Source organism: Trematomus bernacchii, unplaced genomic scaffold (genome assembly GCF_902827165.1).
Source record: "Trematomus bernacchii unplaced genomic scaffold, fTreBer1.1, whole genome shotgun sequence".
NCBI lineage: Eukaryota > Metazoa > Chordata > Actinopteri > Perciformes > Nototheniidae > Trematomus > Trematomus bernacchii.
The window spans coordinates 646,720-671,015 of record NW_022987660.1 but is presented as its reverse complement, the minus strand read 5'-3'; the positions used below and the strand labels follow the sequence as shown (position 1 = coordinate 671,015).

The 24,296-nt window shown below is 43.9% G+C and overlaps 2 protein-coding genes across 4 annotated transcripts in view; one reads left to right on the top strand and one right to left on the bottom strand.

Annotated features, from left to right (window-relative positions):
• The window catches only part of LOC117486847 (probable carboxypeptidase X1), a 35,197-nt gene extending 14,412 nt beyond the window's left edge, over window positions 1-20,785 (top strand). Inside the window, exons 6-15 of one of the 2 annotated variants that reach the window (XM_034135419.1) lie at window positions 7,152-7,311; window positions 8,422-8,513; window positions 9,834-9,957; window positions 13,257-13,453; window positions 14,368-14,547; window positions 15,365-15,562; window positions 17,152-17,248; window positions 18,906-19,045; window positions 19,119-19,221; window positions 20,254-20,785. In XM_034135419.1, the coding sequence (XP_033991310.1) occupies window positions 7,152-7,311; window positions 8,422-8,513; window positions 9,834-9,957; window positions 13,257-13,453; window positions 14,368-14,547; window positions 15,365-15,562; window positions 17,152-17,248; window positions 18,906-19,045; window positions 19,119-19,221; window positions 20,254-20,579 (1,617 nt within the window). In that variant the 3' untranslated portion in view covers window positions 20,580-20,785. Of the gene's footprint in view, window positions 1-7,151; window positions 7,312-8,421; window positions 8,514-9,833; window positions 9,958-13,256; window positions 13,454-14,367; window positions 14,548-15,364; window positions 15,569-17,151; window positions 17,249-18,905; window positions 19,046-19,118; window positions 19,222-20,253 lie in introns of both variants that reach the window. The other variant, XM_034135420.1, reaches the window with a different exon arrangement.
• A 1,572-nt stretch (window positions 20,786-22,357) lies between these two features.
• The window catches only part of elp1 (elongator complex protein 1), a 33,015-nt gene continuing 31,076 nt past the window's right edge, over window positions 22,358-24,296 (bottom strand). Inside the window, exons 34-36 of one of the 2 annotated variants that reach the window (XM_034135422.1) lie at window positions 23,379-23,527; window positions 22,691-22,769; window positions 22,358-22,501 (exon numbers count right to left, since the gene is read on the bottom strand). In XM_034135422.1, coding sequence (XP_033991313.1) covers window positions 22,431-22,501; window positions 22,691-22,769; window positions 23,379-23,527 — 299 coding nt within the window. In that variant the 3' untranslated portion in view covers window positions 22,358-22,430. The remainder of the gene's footprint in view (window positions 22,502-22,690; window positions 22,770-23,378; window positions 23,528-24,296) is intronic. The other variant, XM_034135423.1, reaches the window with a different exon arrangement.

Sequence of the window (24,296 nt, the reverse complement as noted above, 5' to 3'; positions counted from 1 at the left end):
ATCCCAAAGTGTGTCTAAAAAACCTACTTCAGACAAGAAATAAATACACATTAGCTTTAAAAGACTGATATTTTCTTTTTAAATTAAAGGTGGGGTAGGTAAGTTTGAGAAACCGGCTCGAGATACACTTTTTGTTATATTCCATGGAATGCTCTTAACATCCCGATAGCAATGAATATCTGAAGTGCTTTGACAAAAAATCCATAAAGAAATGTCATCTGTGGAAGCCGTAGTACTGTAAACAGCACGACCAATCATTTTAGTCGGCCCGGCTAAAATAACTGGATGGCCTACCTGCCTGTCAGCCTTCCATCTGTGCACAAACTTATCTTGTGCCCTCATTGGTCATGTGCGCGTTCGTGTGTCTTGGAGGAGGGGCTCTGTGAGGAAGGTGCAGATTTTTTCCGGCTGTGTATTTTCAAATTCTAGCGCACTCGAGCTGGTTTCTCAAATGTACCTACCCTACCTTTAACACATGTCATTTCAATCTTAAAGGTCCCATGTCATGGCCATTTCTACTGATCATAATTCCATTGTTGAGGTCTACTAGAATATATTTATATTGTGCAATGTTCCAAACTCTCATTGGTTTCTCAGCATCTCTGTATAGTATGTGTATTCACTCTCTGTCCTACACGCCTTGTTGGAGCTCCTGGAGCCCCCCCCCCCCCCCTCCCTGTGAGCCCACTGTGCTCTGATTGGTCAGCTCGCCCACTCTGTTCTGATGAGTCCACCACCGTTACAGCGGAACATCAGTGATTATGTGTTACAATGGCGTTTGTTAGCAACCAGGAAATGATACCAGTAATGACAAACAGATGAGAATGCTGCGTGGGGTCTGGGTGCCGTGTTGGCGGGACGTTGCGAGGCTCGCTGCTCCGCCCTTTGAGGCTCGAGGAGCGGACAGTTTGAGCTGGCTTACTGGTGTCGTTTCCTGGTTTCTGCGTGGGGTCTGCGAGACAGCGAGACACCGCGGAACTCAGCCTGAACACACACACACTCACAGCCTGAGCTCCGAGTGTGTGTGTGTGTGTGTGTGCGGAGCTCCGCAGCGTTACGTCACTGTGACCAGGAAGAAAGAAATAGAAAAAGAAAAATGTCCAACGAGGCGTTCTGGGGCAGCACAGACAGGTCTTTTCTGTGTTAGAGTTTTACTCGCTACAGGGTGTACTTTGAGGGTTTGTGAAAAAGCTACATCACACACAAGGGGACGGGTAATAACCGGAAAAGCATGACGTGGGCCCTTTAAAGTGAATGGGGCTAGAGTAAGATATTCTATAATCGTTCTTAATGAAAAAAAAAAATATTGACTGTTCATTTATTCGAAATGTCGAACTTGATTTTTAAAACTGTCCAGAGTGAGGATTTAGTAATGTTTTCCTGTTAGATATTCATTTTATATTTTGTATTTAATGTTGGTCAGAAATGTTGGTTTTCCTAGTTTATTTTTACACAATCAAATAATTAAAAGATTAACAGAAATATTCTTTTCATCCCAGTCTAAAAAGTGAATTAGCTGTTTCATTCGTGTTGCCTTGACTGAGGTTGTGACTCTATTTGTAATCAAATAAACAAGAGAGATGGTCACCTGGAGCCCTAGAAATAAGCTGTTATTAACAAATATCAAGTTATTATGAATTAAATCGCAAAGTGTGATTAAACTAACGGATACATGTTTGTTTTGCAGATCCTCCGTTGAAGAATTTCTCTTAGAGTCTTCAGAGAGCTTGTCCTCGCACACTGAAGACGAGTTTTTGGATCCGGCAGCAAAGGAGGTGATGTCTGATATCTGCGAGCCGTGTGCAGACATGACATCAGGAGAGAAGCAGAGAGGAAGCAACGCCAGCCCAGTCCTCACAAACGCTCCCGTCAAACTGACAGCAACAAGTGGCAAGTCGAGATATTCGGACACGAGTGATCTGGAGAGTTTGCACGAGTTTTACTGCTGCTGCCCCCCGTTCGTCCACAAGAAACTTCAGAGCTTCCTCATCAGAGTGCGAGAGGCCCTAAAAAAGATCAGAAATAACGAGGTAATACTCGCTGCTACACTACAAAAACTCTAAATCTTGCCAAGTATATGTGTCTAACATCTAGTCAGAATATGTCTCTACTCCTGATATAAGACATAATAACTTCAGAAGTAACACTGCAGTGAGATGTCAGGTCTTGTTTTTAGACAATGCATCATCTTGTTAAGTCAAAACATCTTACTTTGAGTTGTATCTCAGATGAAACACATATCTTTTTACATATTTATTAGAAAGTCACCAACTAGCATCAGAACACAGAAAACCTTTGAGCATTAGAGGATTATATTGAAACACAACATGTCCTGATTCTGGTCAAATATAGTTCAAAGTGAGTTCTCCAGCTAATTACAAGATCTGATTTATCTAAATATCCCTTCTTATTTCAACAGATCTTACCAAGCTCATTTTCACTTGTTCTATTGGCAGATTTTTGTGCTTATTTCAAGTGAAAACAGCTTGTTTTCTAGTGTATATAACATGTGCAATATTATTATTATTATTATGAATAATGTGCTATAATAACGTGCAATTACGTATCTGCCACTACGTTTGTTTTGCACTACTAAACTCTGGTAATATTTACATTAACTATGTTTCCTGTAGTTATTTAAAAAGCACTTTTTACTGCACTGTTAGTGTACAGTTTGATTATTATGCTGCTGTGGTTATTGTATTTTTGTAACTCTGGCACAACAATTTCCTTCAGGATGAATAAAGTCTTATCTTATCTTAGGTAGCACCGCAGGAGGCGAACCCTGAATTCGGAGACGCTTCACCTCCTCACGACACAACTCAACAGAAGACTTTCACACATGACGAGGTGTTGAAGGAGTTTCTCACGAGCTCGCTGCTGATGTTGAGCTCGTGTTGCATCCAGGCGAGGGTCACATCCATCGAGCCGTACAGAGAGACGGTTCTTCCTCTGGCCTCAAAGATCCTGGAAACTGTGGCCCTGAGAGCCAATCAGCTGTTCGAGAGACAACGAGAGGTGGAGGGTTCAGAAAATGTCACCGTGACCGAGGAGCAAGTCGCCGCCGCAGCGCTGCTCGTCAGAAAAGAACTGCGGGGCACGATTAAGGATTTCTTCGACAACCCCAAAAAGGAAGAGGATGGAGAAGATGGAGAGGAGGGATTCTCTGGCTTCATGTCCATCAAGAGAGTCAGAGGAAGACAGGAGAGCAGCAAAGTTACCGGCTCAAAAGACGTGGAGGAAATAGTGCAGTTTCTCCTGGACGAAGCACAGGACAAGAAAAAGGACAAAACGCTGGGACTTTCAACCTCCCCTGAGTCTCAGTGTGAACATGCGCACACAGTAGACTTGTGGCACAGGATTATCAATTTCTTTACCATCCCAAAAGAGGTTTTGGACCAGCTGTCGGATGACGAAGAAGAAGAAGAAGAAGAAGAGGAGGAAGAGGAGGGGAGATTGTCGGATCGTCTCACCATCAGTGAGTCCAGATCACAGGAGTCCAACAGCATCATGCCCGAGGTGGTTCAGTCTCTCATGAGGGAAGCTGAGGGTGGAGAAGGCGCTCTGAAGGGTCTGGAGGATCTGATCAGTCAAGACAAGCTGTTTCACTTCTCCAAGTCGCTGGCGGACAAACTCACGGACGTGTTCAACCAACAGACGCACGGCAAGACTCACTTTCTGGACGTGGGCAGGCTCGCGTGGTCCGACTCGGAGCTGTGCAAGCCGAGCAAAATGTTCCCCATCACGGCTGTCTTTGAGCCCTCTGAGCAGGTGAGTGATGTGTTGATTGTTGTGCTTTTATTTATGTCTCTTCTACATCAACATGTGTCCCCTCTTCTTCATGTCTCTTCTACATCACCATGTGTCCCCTCTTCTTCATGTCTCTTCTACATCAACATGTGTCCCCTCTTCTTCATGTCTCTTCTACATCACCATGTGTCCCCTCTTCTTCATGTCTCTTCTACATCAACATGTGTCCCCTCTTCTTCATGTCTCTTCTACATCACCATGTGTCCCCTCTTCTTCATGTCTCTTCTACATCAACATGTGTCCCCTCTTCTTCATGTCTCTTCTACATCACCATGTGTCCCCTCTTCTTCATGTCTCTTCTACATCAACATGTGTCCCCTCTTCTTCATGTCTCTTCTACATCACCATGTGTCCCCTCTTCTTCATGTCTCTTCTACATCAACATGTGTCCCCTCTTCTTCATGTCTCTTCTTCATCAACATGTGTCCCCTCTTCTTCATGTCTCTTCTACATCAACATGTGTCCCCTCTTCTTCATGTCTCTTCTACATCAACATGTGTCCCCTCTTCTTCATGTCTCTTCTACATCACCATGTGTCCCCTCTTCCTCATGTCTCTTCTACATCAACATGTGTCCCCTCTTCTTCATGTCTCTTCTACATCACCATGTGTCCCCTCTTCCTCATGTCTCTTCTACATCACCATGTGTCCCCTCTTCTTCATGTCTCTTCTACATCAACATGTGTCCCCTCTTCTTCATGTCTCTTCTACATCACCATGTGTCCCCTCTTCCTCATGTCTCTTCTACATCAACATGTGTCCCCTCTTCTTCATGTCTCTTCTACATCAACATGTGTCCCCTCTTCTTCATGTCTCTTCTTCATCACCATGTGTCCCCTCTTCTTCATGTCTCTTCTACATCAACATGTGTCCCCTCTTCTTCATGTCTCTTCTTCATCAACATGTGTCCCCTCTTCTTCATGTCTCTTCTACATCAACATGTGTCCCCTCTTCTTCATGTCTCTTCTACATCACCATGTGTCCCCTCTTCTTCATGTCTCTTCTACATCAACATGTGTCCCCTCTTCTTCATGTCTCTTCTTCATCACCATGTGTCCCCTCTTCTTCATGTCTCTTCTTCATCAACATGTGTCCCCTCTTCTTCATGTCTCTTCTACATCAACATGTGTCCCCTCTTCTTCATCTCTCTTCTTCATCAACATGTGTCCCCTCTTCTTCATGTCTCTTCTTCATCAACATGTGTCCCCTCTTCTTCATGTCTCTTCTACATCAACATGTGTCCCCTCTTCTTCATGTCTCTTCTTCATCAACATGTGTCCCCTCTTCTTCATGTCTCTTCTTCATCAACATGTGTCCCCTCTTCTTCATGTCTCTTCTACATCAACATGTGTCCCCTCTTCTTCATCTCTCTTCTTCATCAACATGTGTCCCCTCTTCTTCATGTCCTCTTCTTCATCAACATGTGTCCCCTCTTCTTCATGTCTCTTCTACATCAACATGTGTCCCCTCTTCTTCATGTCTCTTCTTCATCAACATGTGTCCCCTCTTCCTCATCTCTCTTCTTCATCAACATGTGTCCCCTCTGTGGAAAGAGACTCTGAAAGTTTCAGGAACAAAGATTCTCTCTCTTTTTGATCCATTTTTATAAAAACCTGTCTGAAAATGAGCTGATCAGATTTTGGCCACTTTATGATGTCATAACGATGTGTTGTCTTGTGTAACCATTAGCCAATCAGCAACCAAGGTAACCCCCCCCCCCCACCTTATCACCTGAATCTCCTCCTAGAGCACCATTGAGTTCTTTGTAACCAAATGTCTCTCAGAGGGGCGTGGGGAGGGGCTCCTTATTTTCATCTAAAGTAACAGACAGAGAATCAGCACTTTGGAAACAGGGCTGAAACAGAGGGGATTATGGGTAATGCTGCAATGATCTGTTTGGTGTCTCAGCCAATCAGAGACAGGCTCTGGATATATCTGATATATTGATGAAGAACAGTATGATAGGGGACCTTTAATGTGTGCATATGTACATATACATGTGTCTGTTGATTGTGTATATAGGATATTTGTATATATATTTGTATTTTTGTATTTGGAAACGGTATTTCGATCTCTCTGTCTGTACACAAACTGAAATATTGACAATGAAGTTGACTTTGACTCTTTTGAGGTGTACTCGTTCGTGGAGGAGGCGGTGAAGCTCCTTCTGAAGTCCCTGGTCTTCCCTCCTCCCTCCTGGGGGATGGGTCACGTGATCAGAGTGCAAAGTGACGCCGAAGCTGCCGCCGATCGGGCCGAATCTGTGGAGAAGTACGAGGCGGTGATGGAGGATTACAGGAGGATGATGAACGAGCAGGTGATTGGATCTCTGGGCAATAAGTTCACCGCCGACTCCAGGCCCCGGCAGGGAGTCTCGGAGCAAAACAAAAAGAGGAACATCGTCTACTTCCTGCAGACACTTCAGGACAAGGTGTGGAAGACTCTGACCAGGAAGGACGTCTGAGGAGTCTTCAACGAGTTGCAAACTACAGCCCATTCCCTTTAAATAAAAACTATATATGAAGATAAAGAAGTGTTCCTGTGTGTTCCTTTGCTGGAGTTTACAGAGGTGATGGTTGAGCCAAAATGACTGCTCTGTTAGTGTACAGTTTTATTATTATGCTGCTGTGTTTATTGAGTCTTTGTAACGCTGGCACAACTATTTTCTTCGGGGTGAATAAAGTCCTATCTTATCTTATCTGAAGATGTATTTGGTGAATGAAATCAGGGATTACAGGATCCCAACACACTATTTTCTGCTTTATTTTTACTCAATTAATCAAAAAATGTAATATAAATCAAATCAAATCAAATCAAGTTTTATTTATATAGCACATTTTTAAACGATTTTTGGTCGAGCCAAAGTGCTGTACATATAATAAAAATACCTTACAGTAAAGACATGTTACAGCTAATACAACAGCACAGTTTGTTCAGAATATCAGTATGAGAAAAACGACCCCCTCTGTCCTTAGACCCTCACATCGTACAAGGAAACACTTCCAGAGAAAAACCCACATTTCAAAGGGAAACATGGGAGAAACCTCAGGGAGAGCAACAGAGGAGAGATCCCTCTCCCAGGACGGACAGACGTGCAATAGATGCCGTGTGTAAATTGAAGAGAGCCTGGTCTTAGGCACTATCAACAGCAGCTGGTCAGCCGACCTTAAGGCTAAATCACCCTAAATATAATTATATACACACATAGTTCAATAAGTAATTTCACTTTTTATACTTTAAGTACATTTGCTGAAATACTTTTGTACTTTTACTTATGAGCATCTGAATACTTCCTCCACCTCTTTTTGAACACCTGTGCTTCACCACCGCTCTGTTTTCCAGGTGTTCACCGGGAACCAGAACCTTGAGACTCCGGTCCTGGCTCTTTTCAACACGTCCACCGTGGCCCGTTACCTCCGGATCAATCCTCAGAGCTGGTACCAGAACGGGTCGCTGGGACACATCTGCCTGCGAGCCGAGGTGCTGGGCTGCACTGTGCCAGGTATAGGAGGACATATAATGATTATAATAGGAAGACACCTGTCGCAGAAATGTGTCATAAGTCTAATTTAATTATATATATGCAGAGGTGGGAAGTCATGGAGTACAAATACTTTGTTACTGCACTTAAGTACATTTTTCTGGTATCAGTACTTTACTCCACTACTTATTTTTCTGACGACATTTTACTTTCACTTCTTACATGTTGAACACAAATACCTGTACTTTCTACTTCTTACATGTTGAACCCAAATACCTGTACTTTCTACTTCTTACATGTCGAACACAAATACCTGTACTTTCTACTTCTTACATGTTGAACACAAATACCTGTACTTTCTACTTCTTACATGTCGAACACAAATACCTGTACTTTCTACTTCTTACATTTTGAACACAAATACCTGTACTTTCTACTTCTTACATGTTGAACACAAATACCTGTACTTTCTACTTCTTACATGTTGAACCCAAATACCTGTACTTTCTACTTCTTACATGTTGAACACAAATACCTGTACTTTCTACTTCTTACATTTTGAACCCAAATACCTGTACTTTCTACTTCTTACATGTTGAACACAAATACCTGTACTTTCTACTTCTCATATGTTGAACACAAATACCTGTACTTTCTACTTCTTACATGTTGAACCCAAATACCTGTCCTTTCTACTTCTTACATTTCCCAAACAGGCTGGTTCCTTTAGTTTGAATGTGTGTTTGGTGGCGTGATCATTATTATTTAGAGTCATTGCGTGCCTATTGATTTGAACACGATCCGTGTATCCATCATTTCCTGGTCTTCTCTAAAGAAGAGGGACCAATGAAAACGTTGTCATGTTGCCGTTGTTCAGCATGGAAACATTCATTAGCTAACAATGACATTATTGTTCTATTAATATAAAGGGAGGTCAGGTACTCTTTAAAACAGCTGCTAGTTATGGGTACTTTTTACTGAAGTACATTTCAAAGCCCTCTTTACTTTTACTTGAGTAAAGAAGTTTAGTCAGTACTTCTACTTTCACCAGAGTATTTTTAAACACGAGTATCTGTACTTCTACTTGAGTAAAGGATGTGTGTACTTTTGTTATCTCTGCTGTCACCACAGATCCAAACAACATCTACCCGTGGCAGACAGCGCCGGCAGAGCCTCAAGACAAACTGGACTTCAGACACCACAACTACAAGGAGATGAGAAAAGTTTGTCAGAAACTGAAACACAGGGATTTTAGTCTCTGCAGACCATTTACATGCACAGAAACCAAACACTACAGGAGAGGGAACACCACAGAAAACAAGAGAGGGTCAACCAGAAAGATTTGGCATGCACAGAACATTTTTGAAAGATAATATAACTGCAGTGGGTTTAGTGTGTGTGTGTGTGTGTGTGTGTGTGTGTGTGTGTGTGTGTGTGTGTGTGTGTGTGTGTGTGTGTGTGTGTGTGTGTGTGTGTGTGTGTGTGTGTGTGTGTGTGTGTGTGTGTGTGTGTGTGTGTGTGTGTGTGTGTGGTCTCAGTCTGACTAGAAAACAAATATTATGAGAGGTTTGGATTCTCACTGAGCTGCCACTACCTGCGGTCTGTTTGGAGACAGCAGACGGTCAGCCCACAGAAACAAACACACACTCACTGTTGGGGAATCATTTGTCCTAGTGTCCTCCTGCGCCCTCTGACGCAGATGACCAACCTTGAGCAGCCGTTATCTCCCATAAGGAGGGGCTGCCCTAGCAAGTTGTTGTTGTTACCAGTTTGTGACCGGGCAGCTCTCAGTCAGAGATAGTTATTGTTGTGGGACACCTGGAACACATCCTTCTCGGGGTGTAGATGACCCCGAGCCATAAGCGACAACAAATGTGATTCAGTGTCCTCAGCTGTTTAGTCTATCTATTGAAGAATGTTGATTATTACACTCTGAACTAGTTAAAACCTGGAGCTACAGGAGGGGTCTTCAGAATTGATTGTGGCATCTCAACCGTGTGGTCAGACATGACATGTCGTGACATGTCTTGTGAATTCTCTGGCCGAAGCTCCAAATAAACCGTCAGTGTTTGCCATCAAAGCTCCAGCTCTCCTCGTGTCTCTCTGAGTCCTGACTCCAATTGCTTCAGAAGTTTCCCCCACACTCAGAGTCAGTGTTTAACACACCCAGAGTCAGTGTTTAACACACCCAGAGTCAGTGTTTAACACACCCAGAGTCAGTGTTTAACACACTCAGAGTCAGTGTTTAACACACCCAGAGTCAGTGTTTAACAGACCCAGAGTCAGTGTTTAACACACTCAGAGTCAGTGTTTAACACACTCAGAGTCAGTGTTTAACACACTCAGAGTCAGAGTTTAACACACCCAGACAGCAGGGAAAAATACATCCCATAATATCTGATCATGTGTACCCCTCTTACTGGAGGTGGCTTTAAGCGTTGATACACAGATATTTAACACTGACTTGGTGGCTTTATAGATTAATAAGGTCTCAAGTAAGACTCTAAATAACTGTTGTTGTTGTTGTTGTTGTTGTTTCCCAGTTGATGAAGTCGGTGACCGAGGCGTGTCCGAACATCACGCGCATGTACAGCATCGGGAAGAGTTACACGGGACTGAAGCTCTACGCCATGGAGATCTCTGACAACCCGGGGAAACACGAGCTGGGTGAGAAGCTTTCAAACCTTTACTACTACTAAAAATAAGTAATTCATTAATTTAAATAAACCAAAAGCGCACCACCGCTAAGCTAAAGGAGGCTAATGTTTGGCTATAAAGGAACTACAGCCCGGTCACATGACTTCACGTCACCACCGCTAAGCTAAAGGCGGCTAATGTTGGGCTATAAAGGAACTACAGCACGGTCACATGACTTCACGTCACCACCGCTAAGCTAAAGGAGGCTAATGTTGGGCTATAAAGGAACTACAGCACGGTCACATGACTTCACGTCACCACCGCTAAGCTAAAGGCGGCTAATGTTGGGCTATAAAGGAACTACAGCACGGTCACATGACTTCACGTCACCACCGCTAAGCTAAAGGCAGCTAATGTTGGGCTATAAAGTAACTACAGCACGGTCACATGACTTCACGTCACCACCGCTAAACTAAAGGCAGCTAATGTTGGGCTATAAAGGAACTACAGCACGGTCACATGACTTCACGTCACCACCGCTAAGCTAAAGGAGGCTAATGTTGGGCTATAAAGGAACTACAGCACGGTCACATGACTTCACGTCACCAGCGCTAAGCTAAAGGTGGCTAATGTTGGGCTATAAAGGAACTACAGCACGTTCACATGACTTCACGTCACCACCGCTAAGCTAAAGGTGGCTAATGTTGGGCTATAAAGGGACTACAGCACGGTCACATGACTTCACGTCATCACCGCTAAGCTAAAGGTGGCTAATGTTGGGCTATAAAGGAACTACAGCACGTTCACATGACTTCACGTCACCACCGCTAAGCTAAAGGTGGCTAATGTTGGGCTATAAAGGGACTACAGCACGGTCACATGACTTCACGTCACCACCGCTAAGCTAAAGGAGGCTAATGTTGGGCTATAAAGGAACTACAGCACGGTCACATGACTTCACGTCACCACCGCTAAGCTAAAGGCGGCTAATGTTGGGCTATAAGGAACTACAGCACGGTCACATGACTTCACGTCACCACCGCTAAGCTAAAGGCAGCTAATGTTGGGCTATAAAGTAACTACAGCACGGTCACATGACTTCACGTCACCACCGCTAAACTAAAGGCAGCTAATGTTGGGCTATAAAGGAACTACAGCACGGTCACATGACTTCACGTCACCACCGCTAAGCTAAAGGAGGCTAATGTTGGGCTATAAAGGAACTACAGCACGGTCACATGACTTCACGTCACCAGCGCTAAGCTAAAGGTGGCTAATGTTGGGCTATAAAGGAACTACAGCACGGTCACATGACTCCACGTCACCCCCGCTAAGCTAAAGGCGGCTAATGTTGGGCTATAAAGGAACTACAGCACGGTCACATGACTTCACGTCACCACCGCTAAGCTAAAGGTGGCTAATGTTGGGCTATAAAGGAACTACAGCACGGTCACATGACTTCACGTCACCACCGCTAAGCTAAAGGCGGCTAATGTTGGGCTATAAAGGAACTACAGCACGGTCACATGACTTCACGTCACCACCGCTAAGCTAAAGGTGGCTAATGTTGGGCTATAAAGGAACTACAGCACGGTCACATGACATGACTTCACGTCACCACCGCTAAGCTAAAGGTGGCTAATGTTGGGCTTGATGACGTTCAGTCGTCCCATTTGGACACTTGTTAGCAACCGCAGTTTTTAAATTCACCAGTGGGGTATAAATACAGGCCATAAAAGGTCGTTTTACAATAGAAATCAAGTCAAAACAGGACCTCGACAGGCAAAAACATATTTTCGAGCACTACATTATATTCAAAAACGTTATTCCTCCTCCTTGATGTTTTTGAGATTCCTTCTTTTCAGATCCAATTCTCTCACAGACTTCATTCAAAGAGCTGGATCTGTTTACTATTTGCTTTGCATGCATTGACAGGCGGCTCTGAAATCTCACACCTCCTCCTCACACTGTTTACAAAGAGAGAGCTCACACATAGACTTCTTTGACTTGGGTTCAAAAACTGGAGCTGGAAAAACGCCTGAGGATCTCCAACATTTAAACATTTAAACATTGAGTAAAAAGCTGAAATATCCTTTGGAATAGTTATTTGCACCTGTGATAGGATGACATCTGTCAATAAAAGACAGATTTTAAACTCTGAGAGGCATCATCTTCCACTCTCCTCTCCGTGATGCATTCACTGACGTGTGTTTTGGAAAACCTCTCCACTCTTTCAGCTCTGGAGGCCAACGACAACATTTGCACATCTCAGAGCGAATTAAGAAACTGTAGTCTGTTTCGCTCGCTGCTGGACTGTGAGGTTGGAGGTTTAGCAGGGTTTGGATCATAACAGAAGTCCTCTCTAACAGCTTAGATCACCGTGTGATGGTGAAGTATCTGTCCAGCATTAGAATGAATGAGTGGTGAAGGAATGAGTCCTAAAACCCCGAAATGAGTCAGCATTTTATCTCTTCCTGTCCCCTGGTCTGGAGGTCAACGTTTTTTCTGAATGTGTTTCTGGTTGTTAACCTGAAATAAGGTCTGTGGGTAACGCAAGCTGAAGAGATGACATTAGCCACCTTTAGCTTAGCGGTGATGACGTGAAGTCATGTGACCGTGCTGTAGTCCCTTTATAGCCCAACATTAGCCACCTTTAGCTTAGCGGTGGTGACGTGAAGTCATGTGAACGTGCTGTAGTTCCTTTATAGCCCAACATTAGCCACCTTTAGCTTAGCGGTGGTGACGTGAAGTCATGTGACCGTGCTGTAGTTCCTTTATAGCCCAACATTAGCCACCTTTAGCTTAGCGGTGGTGACGTGAAGTCATGTGACCGTGCTGTAGTTCCTTTATAGCCCAACATTAGCCACCTTTAGCTTAGCGGTGGTGACGTGAAGTCATGTGACCGTGCTGTAGTTCCTTTATAGCCCAACATTAGCCACCTTTAGCTTAGCGGTGGTGAAGTGAAGTCATGTGACCGTGCTGTAGTTCCTTTATAGCCCAACATTAGCCTCCTTTAGCTTAGCAGTGGTGGTGTGCAGTCATGTGACCGTGCCGTGATTCCTTTATAGCCCAACATTAGCCACCTTTAGCTTAGCGGTGGTGACGTGAAGTCATGTGACCGTGCCGTAATTCCTTTATAGCCCAACATTAGCTTCCTTTAGCTTAGCGGTGGAGACTTGAAGTCATGTGACCGTGCTGTAGTTCCTTTATAGCCCAACATTAACTTTTTACCTCATAAATCATAAAGTGGTGTTGATATGTAGAGATTATTCTTCTGAAACAGAACCCTTCTTCACTAACTCCTGTGTGTGTTTTGTCGCCCCCTGCAGGAGAACCAGAGTTTCGTTACGTTGCAGGGATGCACGGGAACGAGGTTCTGGGCCGAGAGCTCGTCCTCAACCTCATGCAGTTCATGTGTCAGGAGTACAAACGAGGCGACCAGCGCATCGTCCGCCTGATCCAAGACACCCGCATCCACCTGCTGCCCTCCATGAACCCCGACGGACACGAGATGGCCTTCAAGAAGGTTTCTGGGAACGCTTTTAGATCCTGTAGTCTGCATGATGGTTGGAGGACTGAAAGGTCACCTATCCTGCAAAATGTACTTGTCTTTTCTACATAACTATGTGTCCACGGTGTGTCAGGAGACTCACAAAGCGATGTCTTTTCTACATCAACATGTGTCCCCGGTGTGTCAGGAGACTCACAAAGTGATGTCTTCTCTACATCAACATGTGTCCCCGGTGTGTCAGGAGACTCACATAGTGATGTCTTCTCTACATCACCATGTGTCCCCGGTGTGTCCCCGGTGTGTCCCCGGTGTGTCCCCGGTGTGTCAGGAGACTCACAAAGTGCCCGAAAATAAAACCCTCTCTCTTTTCCTCCGTACCCACATCTCTAAAAACGGGGGAACAACGGAGCTGATCCAGATTTGCTGCGTCATGACGACATTACTAAAATGTGGGCGGGCTTTACACCCACGGGCCAATCAGAAACGTTGCTGTCAGAAACAATGATACGTATTTTGGAAGTAATATGGTCTGTGTTTACATTAGCATGGCTAACACTCAGAGCTAACCTGTACTGGAGAGAGTATGTGTGAAGAAGCAGGAAATAAAAAGGAACTCACCTTGTGGTAAACCTGAGAGAGAGAAAGAGTTTGAGCTCCATACTGTTTCAGAGAGAATCCTTGATGTGGTTTGGAACATGATATGGAGTTTAATCACGGCAGCATTTAGCTGAGTATCTGGCTTTAAAGCTACTGACCCAGAATCAGCACTTTAGTAACAGCTGAAATAGAGGGGGGTGAGGCTAGAATGATCTGTTTGGTATTTTGAGCAAAACACTTCATAGACATGTTTTTTATATATCTGAGACCTATAATATATGCCAAAAACACCATAATAGCAGACCTTTAATCTCCCCTCCTATTCTCCACAGGGCTCAGAACTGTCCGGCTGGGCTCTCGGTCGCTACAGCTACGAAGGAATTGACATGAACCATAACTTTGCGGACCTGAATTCTGGGATGTGGAACGCCATCGAGGTGGAGACGGACCGCTCCAAACTCATCAACCATTACTTCCCCCTCCCGGAGATGTACACCTCGGAGGAAGCCTTTGTGAGACACACACCTCTTTTTTGTGTGGTTTCTTTTGGTTATTGTTTTTTTTTTTAACAGCATACAGTTATTCTATCAGAGCATGTATCAAAAGTAGGTAAACAAATCTTCACTTGATAGAAAAGTAGGTAGAGTAACAATGTAGATACTGCTTAACACCAGCGCAAACACAATGCCACACAGACAGAAGACAAACAGACATACACAAAATAAATAAATAGAAAACTAGTCAGCTAAAATGTCAATAATAAACAATAAATGTCCGTACGGCAGCGTGTTGGGACCCCTCCAAAATGCAAAAGTTTAATCAGGAATGATTGGGAACTTTATCCTCTTGACAAATTTGAAAAAAGGGCCCCATATTTCCCCACATTTATTTGAGGAGCCACTCAGAGAAAACCTAATCCTTTCCATCTTCAGGAAAAAAAGGATGTCTCTTATCAAAATGATTTTTTATTGAGCTGTGTCTCGATCAGTTGTTTCTCTCCTCTGATCCTGAGTCTCTGGTCTGATCCTCATTCTCTCCTCTGAGTCTCTCCTCTGATCCTGAGTCTCTCCTCTGAGTCTCTCCTCTGATCCTGAGTCTCTCCTCTGATCCTGAGTCTCTCCTCTGATCCTGAGTCTCTCCTCTGAGTCTCTCCTCTGATCCTGAGTCTCTTCTCTGATCCTGAGTTTCTCTCTGATCTTGAGTCTCTCTCTGATCCTGAGTCTCTCCTCTGATCCTGAGTCTCTCCTCTGATCCTGAGTCTCTCCTCTGAGTCTCTCCTCTGATCCTGAGTCTCTCCTCTGAGCCTGAGTCTCTCCTCTGATCCACCAGGTGGCGCCAGAGACCCGGGCCGTCATCGACTGGATGCAGAACATCCCGTTCGTCCTGAGTGCTAACCTCCACGGGGGGGAGCTGGTGGTCACGTACCCGTACGACATGACTATTGACTGGGCTCCAAGAGAGCACACGCCCACCGCCGACGAGAGCTTCTTCCGCTGGCTGGCCACCGCGTACGCCAGCACCAACAGGGTACAAGTACACACATCCTTTACTCAAGTAGAAGTACAGATACTCGTGTTTAAATACTCTGCTAAAAGTACTGACTAAACTTCTTGACTCAAGTCAAAGTAAAGAGGGCTTTGAAATGTACTTCAGTAAAAAGTACCCATAACTAGCAGCTGTTTTAAAGAGTACCTGACCTCCCTTTATATTAATAGAACAATAATGTCATTGTTAGCTAATGAATGTTTCCATGCTGAACAACGGCAACATGACAACGTTTTCATTGGTCCCTCTTCTTTAGAGAAGACCAGGAAATGATGGATACACGGATCGTGTTCAAATCAATAGGCACGCAATGACTCTAAATAATAATGATCACGCCACCAAACACACATTCAAACTAAAGGAACCAGCCTGTTTGGGAAATGTGAGAAGTAGAAAGTACAGGTATTTGTGTTTAACATGTAAGAAGTAGAAAGTACAGGTATTTGGGTTCAACATGTAAGAAGTAGAAAGTACAGGTATTTGAGTTCAACATGTAAGAAGTAGAAAGTACAGGTATTTGGGTTCAACATGTAAGAAGTAGAAAGTACAGGTATTTGTGTTCAACATGTAAGAAGTAGAAAGTACAGGTATTTGTGTTCAACATGTAAGAAGTAGAAAGTACAGGTATTTGTGTTCAACATGTAAGAAGTAGAAAGTACAGGTATTTGTGTTCAAAATGTAAGAAGTAGAAAGTACAGGTATTTGAGTTCAACATGTAAGAAGTAGAAAGTTCAGGTATTTGTGTTCAACATGTAAGAAGTAGAAAGTACAGGTATTTGTGTTCAACATGTAAGAAGTAGAAAGTACAGGTATTTGGGTTCAACATGTAAGAAGTAGAAAGTACAGGTATTTGTGTTCAACATGTAAGAAGTAGAAAGTACAGGTATTTGTGTTCAACATGTAAGAAGTAGAAAGTACAGGTATTTGTGTTCAACATGTAAGAAGTAGAAAGTACAGGTATTTGTGTTCAACATGTAAGAAGTAGAAAGTTCAGGTATTTGTGTTCAACATGTAAGAAGTAGAAAGTACAGGTATTTGTGTTCAACATGTAAGAAGTAGAAAGTACAGGTATTTGGGTTCAACATGTAAGAAGTAGAAAGTACAGGTATTTGTGTTCAACATGTAAGAAGTAGAAAGTACAGGTATTTGGGTTCAACATGTAAGAAGTAGAAAGTACAGGTATTTGTGTTCAACATGTAAGAAGTAGAAAGTACAGGTATTTGTGTTCAAAATGTAAGAAGTCAAAGTAAAAAGTGGTCAGAAAAATAAGTAGTGGAGTAAAGTACTGATACCAGAAACATGTATTTAAGTACAGTAACAAAGTATTTTGTACTCCACTACTTCCCACCTCTGGTCAAATGTCTCAATAAATCACTCTATTTCTCCCATTCACAATATCTCTAATGAAAAGGCAATATTCAATATAGGCTCTGTAACCCTACACTAATATATGAGCTGTGCTTGTCTTCGACCAGTTCAAATCTATTATTGCTATCCCTGTCACTTCAACACATCTACAGGTAACATCACCAAGTACCTTACCTGTGTCCCGTATATTTATTGATAACCAGGTGATGTCCAACCCGGACCGGAGGCCCTGCCACAACAAGGACTTCAGGAGAAACAACAACATCATCAACGGAGCCGACTGGCACAACGTACCAGGAAGTAAGAACGGGGTTTTTCAAAGTCATCCAGAAAGTATTTAAAGAGGCCCTATCCTGCTATATGTGGTGCCCCCTCTCCTGTAGTGTGTTCTATGGGTGTTAGTGCATGTAAATGGTCTGCAGAGGTTAACATTTCTGTGTTCTCTCCAGGGGAAGTTTCTCTCGGGTGACTAAATGTTATTTAATGTGGACGCACGTTGATTTTCTGACCGCTCATATTTTATTTAGTAGATATTTCACCATAGATCAGCAACTGGAAAACAATAATGACCAAATGGCAGATTGTAGAAGATGTAGAAAGTGGCCAATTACAGTCTGTAAGTTAAAGGGGACCTATCATGCAAAATGCACTTTTGTACGTCTTTTATACATGAATATGTGTCCCCGGTGTTCCAGGGAACTCACCAAGTGTCAGAAAACACAACCCTCTCTATTTTCCTCCATACCCAAATCTCTAAAAAAGGGGCTGCAACGGATCTGATAAAAACTGATCCAGATTTGAACACTGTCCTGACGTCAGGACGGTGGCGCTACGGCTATTGGGCCAACTCCACCAATCAGGAGGAGACAGCCACGGCCATTGCCGTTCGAAAGCGCTGGAGACGCTGTAGTACATATGCCAGGCCTGTAGATGGTGCTGTTCTCACTGAATCAGCCCTTGCTAAAACAGAGCTATAAATTGTCAAATTGAGCAAAATGAGACATGGCTAAAAAGCATGATATGTTTGGTATTTTGAAAAAAAAAAAGTATAAATATGCCTTATATAGGTATGGTCCTACACTATATTATTCAAATATAGCATGATAGGTCCACTTTAAGTCTAAAATGAAATACGATAAGATGGAACTTTATTTATCTCTGTGTGGAAATTCAGGCGTTTATAGCAGCAACAGAGTCAGAGTTAAAAACAGGATTCACACAAGGTAAAAAATAAAGAAAAATAGAATACAAATAGAAATAATAATAAAACAATAAAGTGATAAAGTGATAAAGTAACTGTTGAAACAAGATATCACGCTAAAACGTTGATCATTTAAATAAACACCTACAATTAATCGCAGCCCCATCAAAGATAAACTAATCTCCAGTGTTCCAATGTAATACAGTACATATGACTTGCTACTGTCGTTTTTAAGTAATGAGTTACGTTGCAATATTAATGTAATGAGTTACACTACTTTTATATTACTTTTGAGTTACTTTCACCAAAATAACCTCAAAAGAATGGCTAGGTATTTTAAATGCTAAAATGTAGTTTAGTGCAGCTCATTATACATCCAGTGAAGGGCGATGTGGTATAGCGCAACAACTGTGTAGGCCCTTAAGGCTACTAACAACTTATAGTAGGTGCAGTGAAGACTCACGGCCAATCCAATATGTGTGGATGTATAAAAATAATGTGAGAACGCCCATCGCTCAAAGTGGAATCTGTTCCTGCTGCCATCTGAACCAATAGTAAACACCAGGATAACTGATCGACCCGCACCATCTGTGTCTGGTGTCGGAATGTCTTGCGATGTTGGTGAATTAATTTCGGTTTAAAATGTGTTGTAACGTGCGTTACTGAGAATTGTAACGGGTATTATATTACCCACATTTCCTTTGTAACACCCAACACTGCTAATCTCAGTGTGTGTGTGTGTTCCTCTCCTCTCAGGTATGAATGACTTCAGCTACCTGCACACTAACTGTTTTGCCGTGACGGTGGAGCTTTCCTGCGACAAGTTCCCTCACGTCAGCGAGCTGCCGGGGGAGTGGGTCAACAACAAGGAGTCCCTGCTGGTCTTCATGGAGCAGGTGGGCCCCTCTTCCTCTAGCCTTGTCTTTACTTTACTTAATGAACTGTAATCTGTTCTCCTCTCTGTCTCAGGTCCATCGGGGGATCAAAGGAGTCGTGAGGGACAGAGAGACGGAGGAGGGAATAGCAGACGCCATCATTAAAGTGGATGATATCGATCATCACATTAGATCAGGTACACACGCTGACACACGTTCTCACACGCTCACACACACGCTGACACACGCTCACACACGCTCACACACGCTCACACACACGATCACACACGCTGACACACACTGACACACGTTCACACACACGATCATACACACGCTGACACACGCTCACACACACTCACACACACGCTCACACACACTCGCTCACACACACGTTCTCACACACGCTCACACACACTCGCTCACACACACGCTCACACACACGTTCTCACACACGCTCACACACACGATCATACACACGCTGACACACTTTCTCACACACGCTCACACACATTCACACGCTCACACACACTGACACACGTTCTCACACACGCTCACACACACTGACACACGTTCTCACACACGCTCACACACTCACACACACGATCATACACACGCTGACACACGTTCTCACACACGCTCACACACACTGACACACGTTCACACACACGCTCACACACTCACACACACGATCATACACACGCTGACACACGTTCTCACACACGCTCACACACACTGACACACGTTCTCACACACGCTCACACACACTGACACACGTTCACACACACGCTCACACACTCACACACACGATCATACACACGCTGACACACGTTCTCACACACGCTCACACACATTCACACGCTCACACACACGATCATACACACGCTGACACACGTTCTCACACGCTCACACACACGATCACACACATTCACACGCTCACACACACGATTACACACATTCACACGCTGACACACGTTCTCACACACGCTGACACACGTTCTCACACACGCTGACACACGTTCTCACACACGCTCACACACGCTCATACACATTCTCACACACATTCTCACACACATTCACACGCTCACACACATTCTCACACACAGTGTACAACAGAACACACACCAATGGATGAGGGGCTGCTCTTCCACATTGCTTTATACTGTTTGTCGTATTTCATCTCCTCAGTTTGTCCTCATCATATCTCCATCTCTCTCTCTCTCCTCCTCCAGTTTCAGACGGTGACTTCTGGCGTCTTCTGAACCCCGGAGACTACAGAGTGACGGTCAGCGCTGAGGGATACCTCTCCTCCTCCAGGAGCTGCCAGGTGTCGTACAACTTCTACCCCACAATCTGTGACTTCAACCTCTCAAAGATCCCCACACAGAGGCTCAGAGACAGACCTGCTGTGGACCTGCAGCTCCGCCTGAGAGAGCTGCGTCTGAAGCAGCTCAGAGCCACCACGAAGACCCTCAACCAGAGGAGAACCGAGAACCAGAGGAGAACCATCAACAAGAGGAGAAGCAAGGCCATCAACCAGAGGAGAACCATCAACTAGAGGAGAACCGAGAACCAGAGGAGAACCATCAACTAGAGGAGAACCATCAACTAGAGAACCAACAATTGTGTCGTTGTCTGAACACCAGTGTTAGAGACAGTTTTTGTGAAAAGTTTATATAATATTGTCACACCCCTTTCTCACCAACGCAGCTCCCGTTGTAGCTCCGTGCTTGCGCTCTTCTGGTTCGGAACCGGTTTTTATTTTCACCGTTTACGTCGCTGATCTTCTCCCCAGCGGCGCTCACAACAACAACAATGGGGGACTGCGTCGGGTCGATGATCGTGTTACGTAACGTCCACACGGTTCCGTCGCGTTGAAGCTTGCCGGTGGGCGTGTCTGGCGTGCGACCAACAACCAATCACATTAATCTCCCGCCCCGGACACACAAGCACGTGGTTTGATTGGCTAGAGCTTGTACTGGCATATGATTTGATTGGCTGGCGCTTCAGTCGATGCTTGAAAAGTTGAACTTTTCTCAACTTTCGAAGCGAGCGACGGAGGCAAAGCGACACGACGGAACCACAATGCAGTTCGGCAAAGCGTCACCCCATTCAAAGTGAATGGGAAGCGTCTCCGTTGAAGCAACGCACGCTGCCGTGTGGACGTACCGTTACTTTTAATCATACGAAGCCAGATTAAATTAAATAACGACTTCTCCAACCTTATACTTTTCTCCAGAGTGCCGTGGTTCATTGTTTATTAATGTGTTTCAGCGGCATGTACCGACCGCTGCAGTGCTGGCTGCTCTTCCACGGGAGTGTATTCTCCCGTTAGCTCCGGGTTAGCTCACACGGCTCTAAAGTATTCACTGTCTGACTGTCACACAAGCAGCTGATACATATCCCCAGTTCCCCTTAAGTGAATGTGTGTCAGTCTGAATTGACGCTGTTTGGCATCACAACGCTGTTATGAAAGTTTCTCTGGTATAACATGGGTGATGTTAGCATAGCAACCGAAGCTAAACTGACTACTTGCTAAGCCGTTTTCTACAGGCACTTTTTACCGGCGTATTTTTCATTATGATTCTACTTGTGATAGTCGGACATGACAACCTGTGCAGCCCATGTATTGATTCCATCCGATAGCTGCTATAATAACAAACAAAACATCTGCCTGCTCTCCACAATGATCAATAACAGCGAACGGATGGTCAAAGTAAGGTACAAATAAACAGAATCACACGAAGCCTGGTTAGTGTTGCCTGACTTTATAAGTGTGTGGTTGCCTTCTAGTCACTTTTCTCAGCGCTACTGCTTGTTACAACTTTTATTTGCCGCACTCGCCATAAACTGGTGTTAGCTCAGGTTAATCTCGCCCCCACTTCAGACGTAAGCGTGACGTAAGCGGTTCTTGCTTCTAGGCCGACAATTTTTTGGAGTTTGGTAAGAACCGGTTTTCGGGGAAAAGAGCCGGCTGCGGCGTGAACAGGAACAACCGGTGCTTATCATCAGGCTCTAGCTCCGAACCGACCCTGGAACCGCGTTGGTGTGAAAGGGGCAACAGTGAACAGGGAATATAAAAGACTACAACTCCCACAGTGCCAGCTTTTAAGAGACAGAGAAATGCTACCTGTCATCCAGACGCAGTTTTAATCGTTATATTTTATGAGGTACAGCGTAACAGAAAGAGTTTGTTTATCATTTGATCTGCCTCTGTTTTGATTTGTGTGACTTTTGTAAAGAAATATTTTGTTTGTTGAATTGTTGAGCTGCGTAACATCACCAGAAAACACACTATAGTAAACTCTGTAAATACGTGGAGGAGACATGATGCTGTAAGCTGTTAAGAGGAGACCTTTATTACACAATTACCATTTTACTTTACAGTTTTAAAAAAACTAAAACATGTTTATGAGAGAACCGCCAGCTTCCACTTCACTCCATTCCTCATCTTCGGAGGAGCCAGGACTTCAGCAGCTGCTAGGAGAAAGAAATGTGTTAAATAAGTACATTTATACATTACATATGTACATTATGTCAGCTCAGTCCTTCACTTATAGCGAGTGTTTTCATCAAACACATGGAGTGAAGTGGGCGTAATACGAGGTACATCTTGCCCTGAATCGAACGTGTAATTTGTGATGTTGGTGCTGTGTACATATGATGCACCTTGCTGAGGAGCTGCAGGGTTCTGCTGCTGCTGGAAAGACGCCATGATGCTGTTAGCGGTGGAGTTGGGTCCAGTGAGCTGCAGAGAGAGAGAGAGACGGAGACTTCAGAAAAAAACACCAAAATACAACGAATATTTACAATAAAAAATCAAACAATACTGCGTTCTCCGTGCTCCGGTACACACGTGTGTTTTGACTGATTGCTTCATGTTTAAAAGGCATTTTCTTATTAGATTAGTTTTAATGAATGAATCCCTAATTTGGAAATGGTGTCCCAGCAGGAGGAAGTCAACAGGTTTTACACACGAGTTAAAAACATAATAAAATACAAAAAGGAATAAAGTAATAGATAAACCTAAACGGTAAATATATAAATATCCATAGTAGAAAAGATAAATATCAACAGAGTACCTAAATACTACTCAATATAGAAATACTACATTAAAATACAGACATTAGATCTTATACACATTACCAAAGTGTCCATGTCGTTTTTTTTATCCTATGATGTAGCACAACTACAATATGTACAATAATATTAAAGATGAAACCGTGCACTTTATGCAGATATATGCTTGTTCTCACCGGGGCTGTGTTTTCACTCTGAGGCACTTCATTTTAAAATGATAAAGTAACTGTTAAAACAAGATATCACAGACATTATGCAGATATGTGATGGTTCTCACCGGGGTCTGGATGTTCTGTCCGTCGCTCCAGACTTCAGGAAGCGCCGCCTCCATTGTCTGCAGAGACTCTTCATAAATCTGCTGCAGCTTCTCCGCCTGACGCTCAAAGTGGAACAGAACCAGAGCCTTCAGCAGCCCGTGGACCTCCTCTGGGGACAATAATAAACATCAACGGGACGTTAATAAACATCAACGGGGAAGTAAATATGAATCATCATCAGCCCAAACCATAAGTATTTACATCTTGTCATAGAGCCTATCTGACACAGATAATTAGACACAGAACTGGTACCCTAATTGTTCATTTAGTCCCCAGAGAACCAATAGGCGCGTTCACACCGGAGTACTTTTCCCTTTTAGTTCCGATAGTTCCTGGGATGTTGCGTTCTCACCAAAAAGAGAACTTAGTTCAGAGAACTTTTCCCCCCATTTCCAGTCCCTGCTAGAGAGGTGGTACTTTCCTGGGGAGAAAAAAGTACCAATTTCGATTGGCTGGGCGAATTGCAAACCACGCCCTGTACAACTCTGAAAAGTTTTGTGAAGCCGCCATTGTATTTGCTGGCATTAGCATTATTAGCATTAGCATTAGCCCCGCGCACAAACGCAGAGAGACTAACTTATGGCAACACAAAATAAAACATGGGAGCGGTGGAGATGAGGAGGTGTCGGCGTTATGGCGATTTCCTCTGAAGGCTTCAGTAGAAGCTGCTGGGAGTCCCAGCAGCTTCTACTGAAGCCAGTCCCCAACTCCGGGGACTTCCGGCTGGGGACTCCGGGTGGCAGTATACGCCGTGAAGTGGTTTGCGGCCTGCCAGTAAACCCAAAGCAGAAGAAGAAGAAGTGACGTCAGCGGCTTCATTTGAGTAATCTTCCCTCAGGGAACTTATTCCGGTGTGAACGCGATCTGCTCTTTAGTGC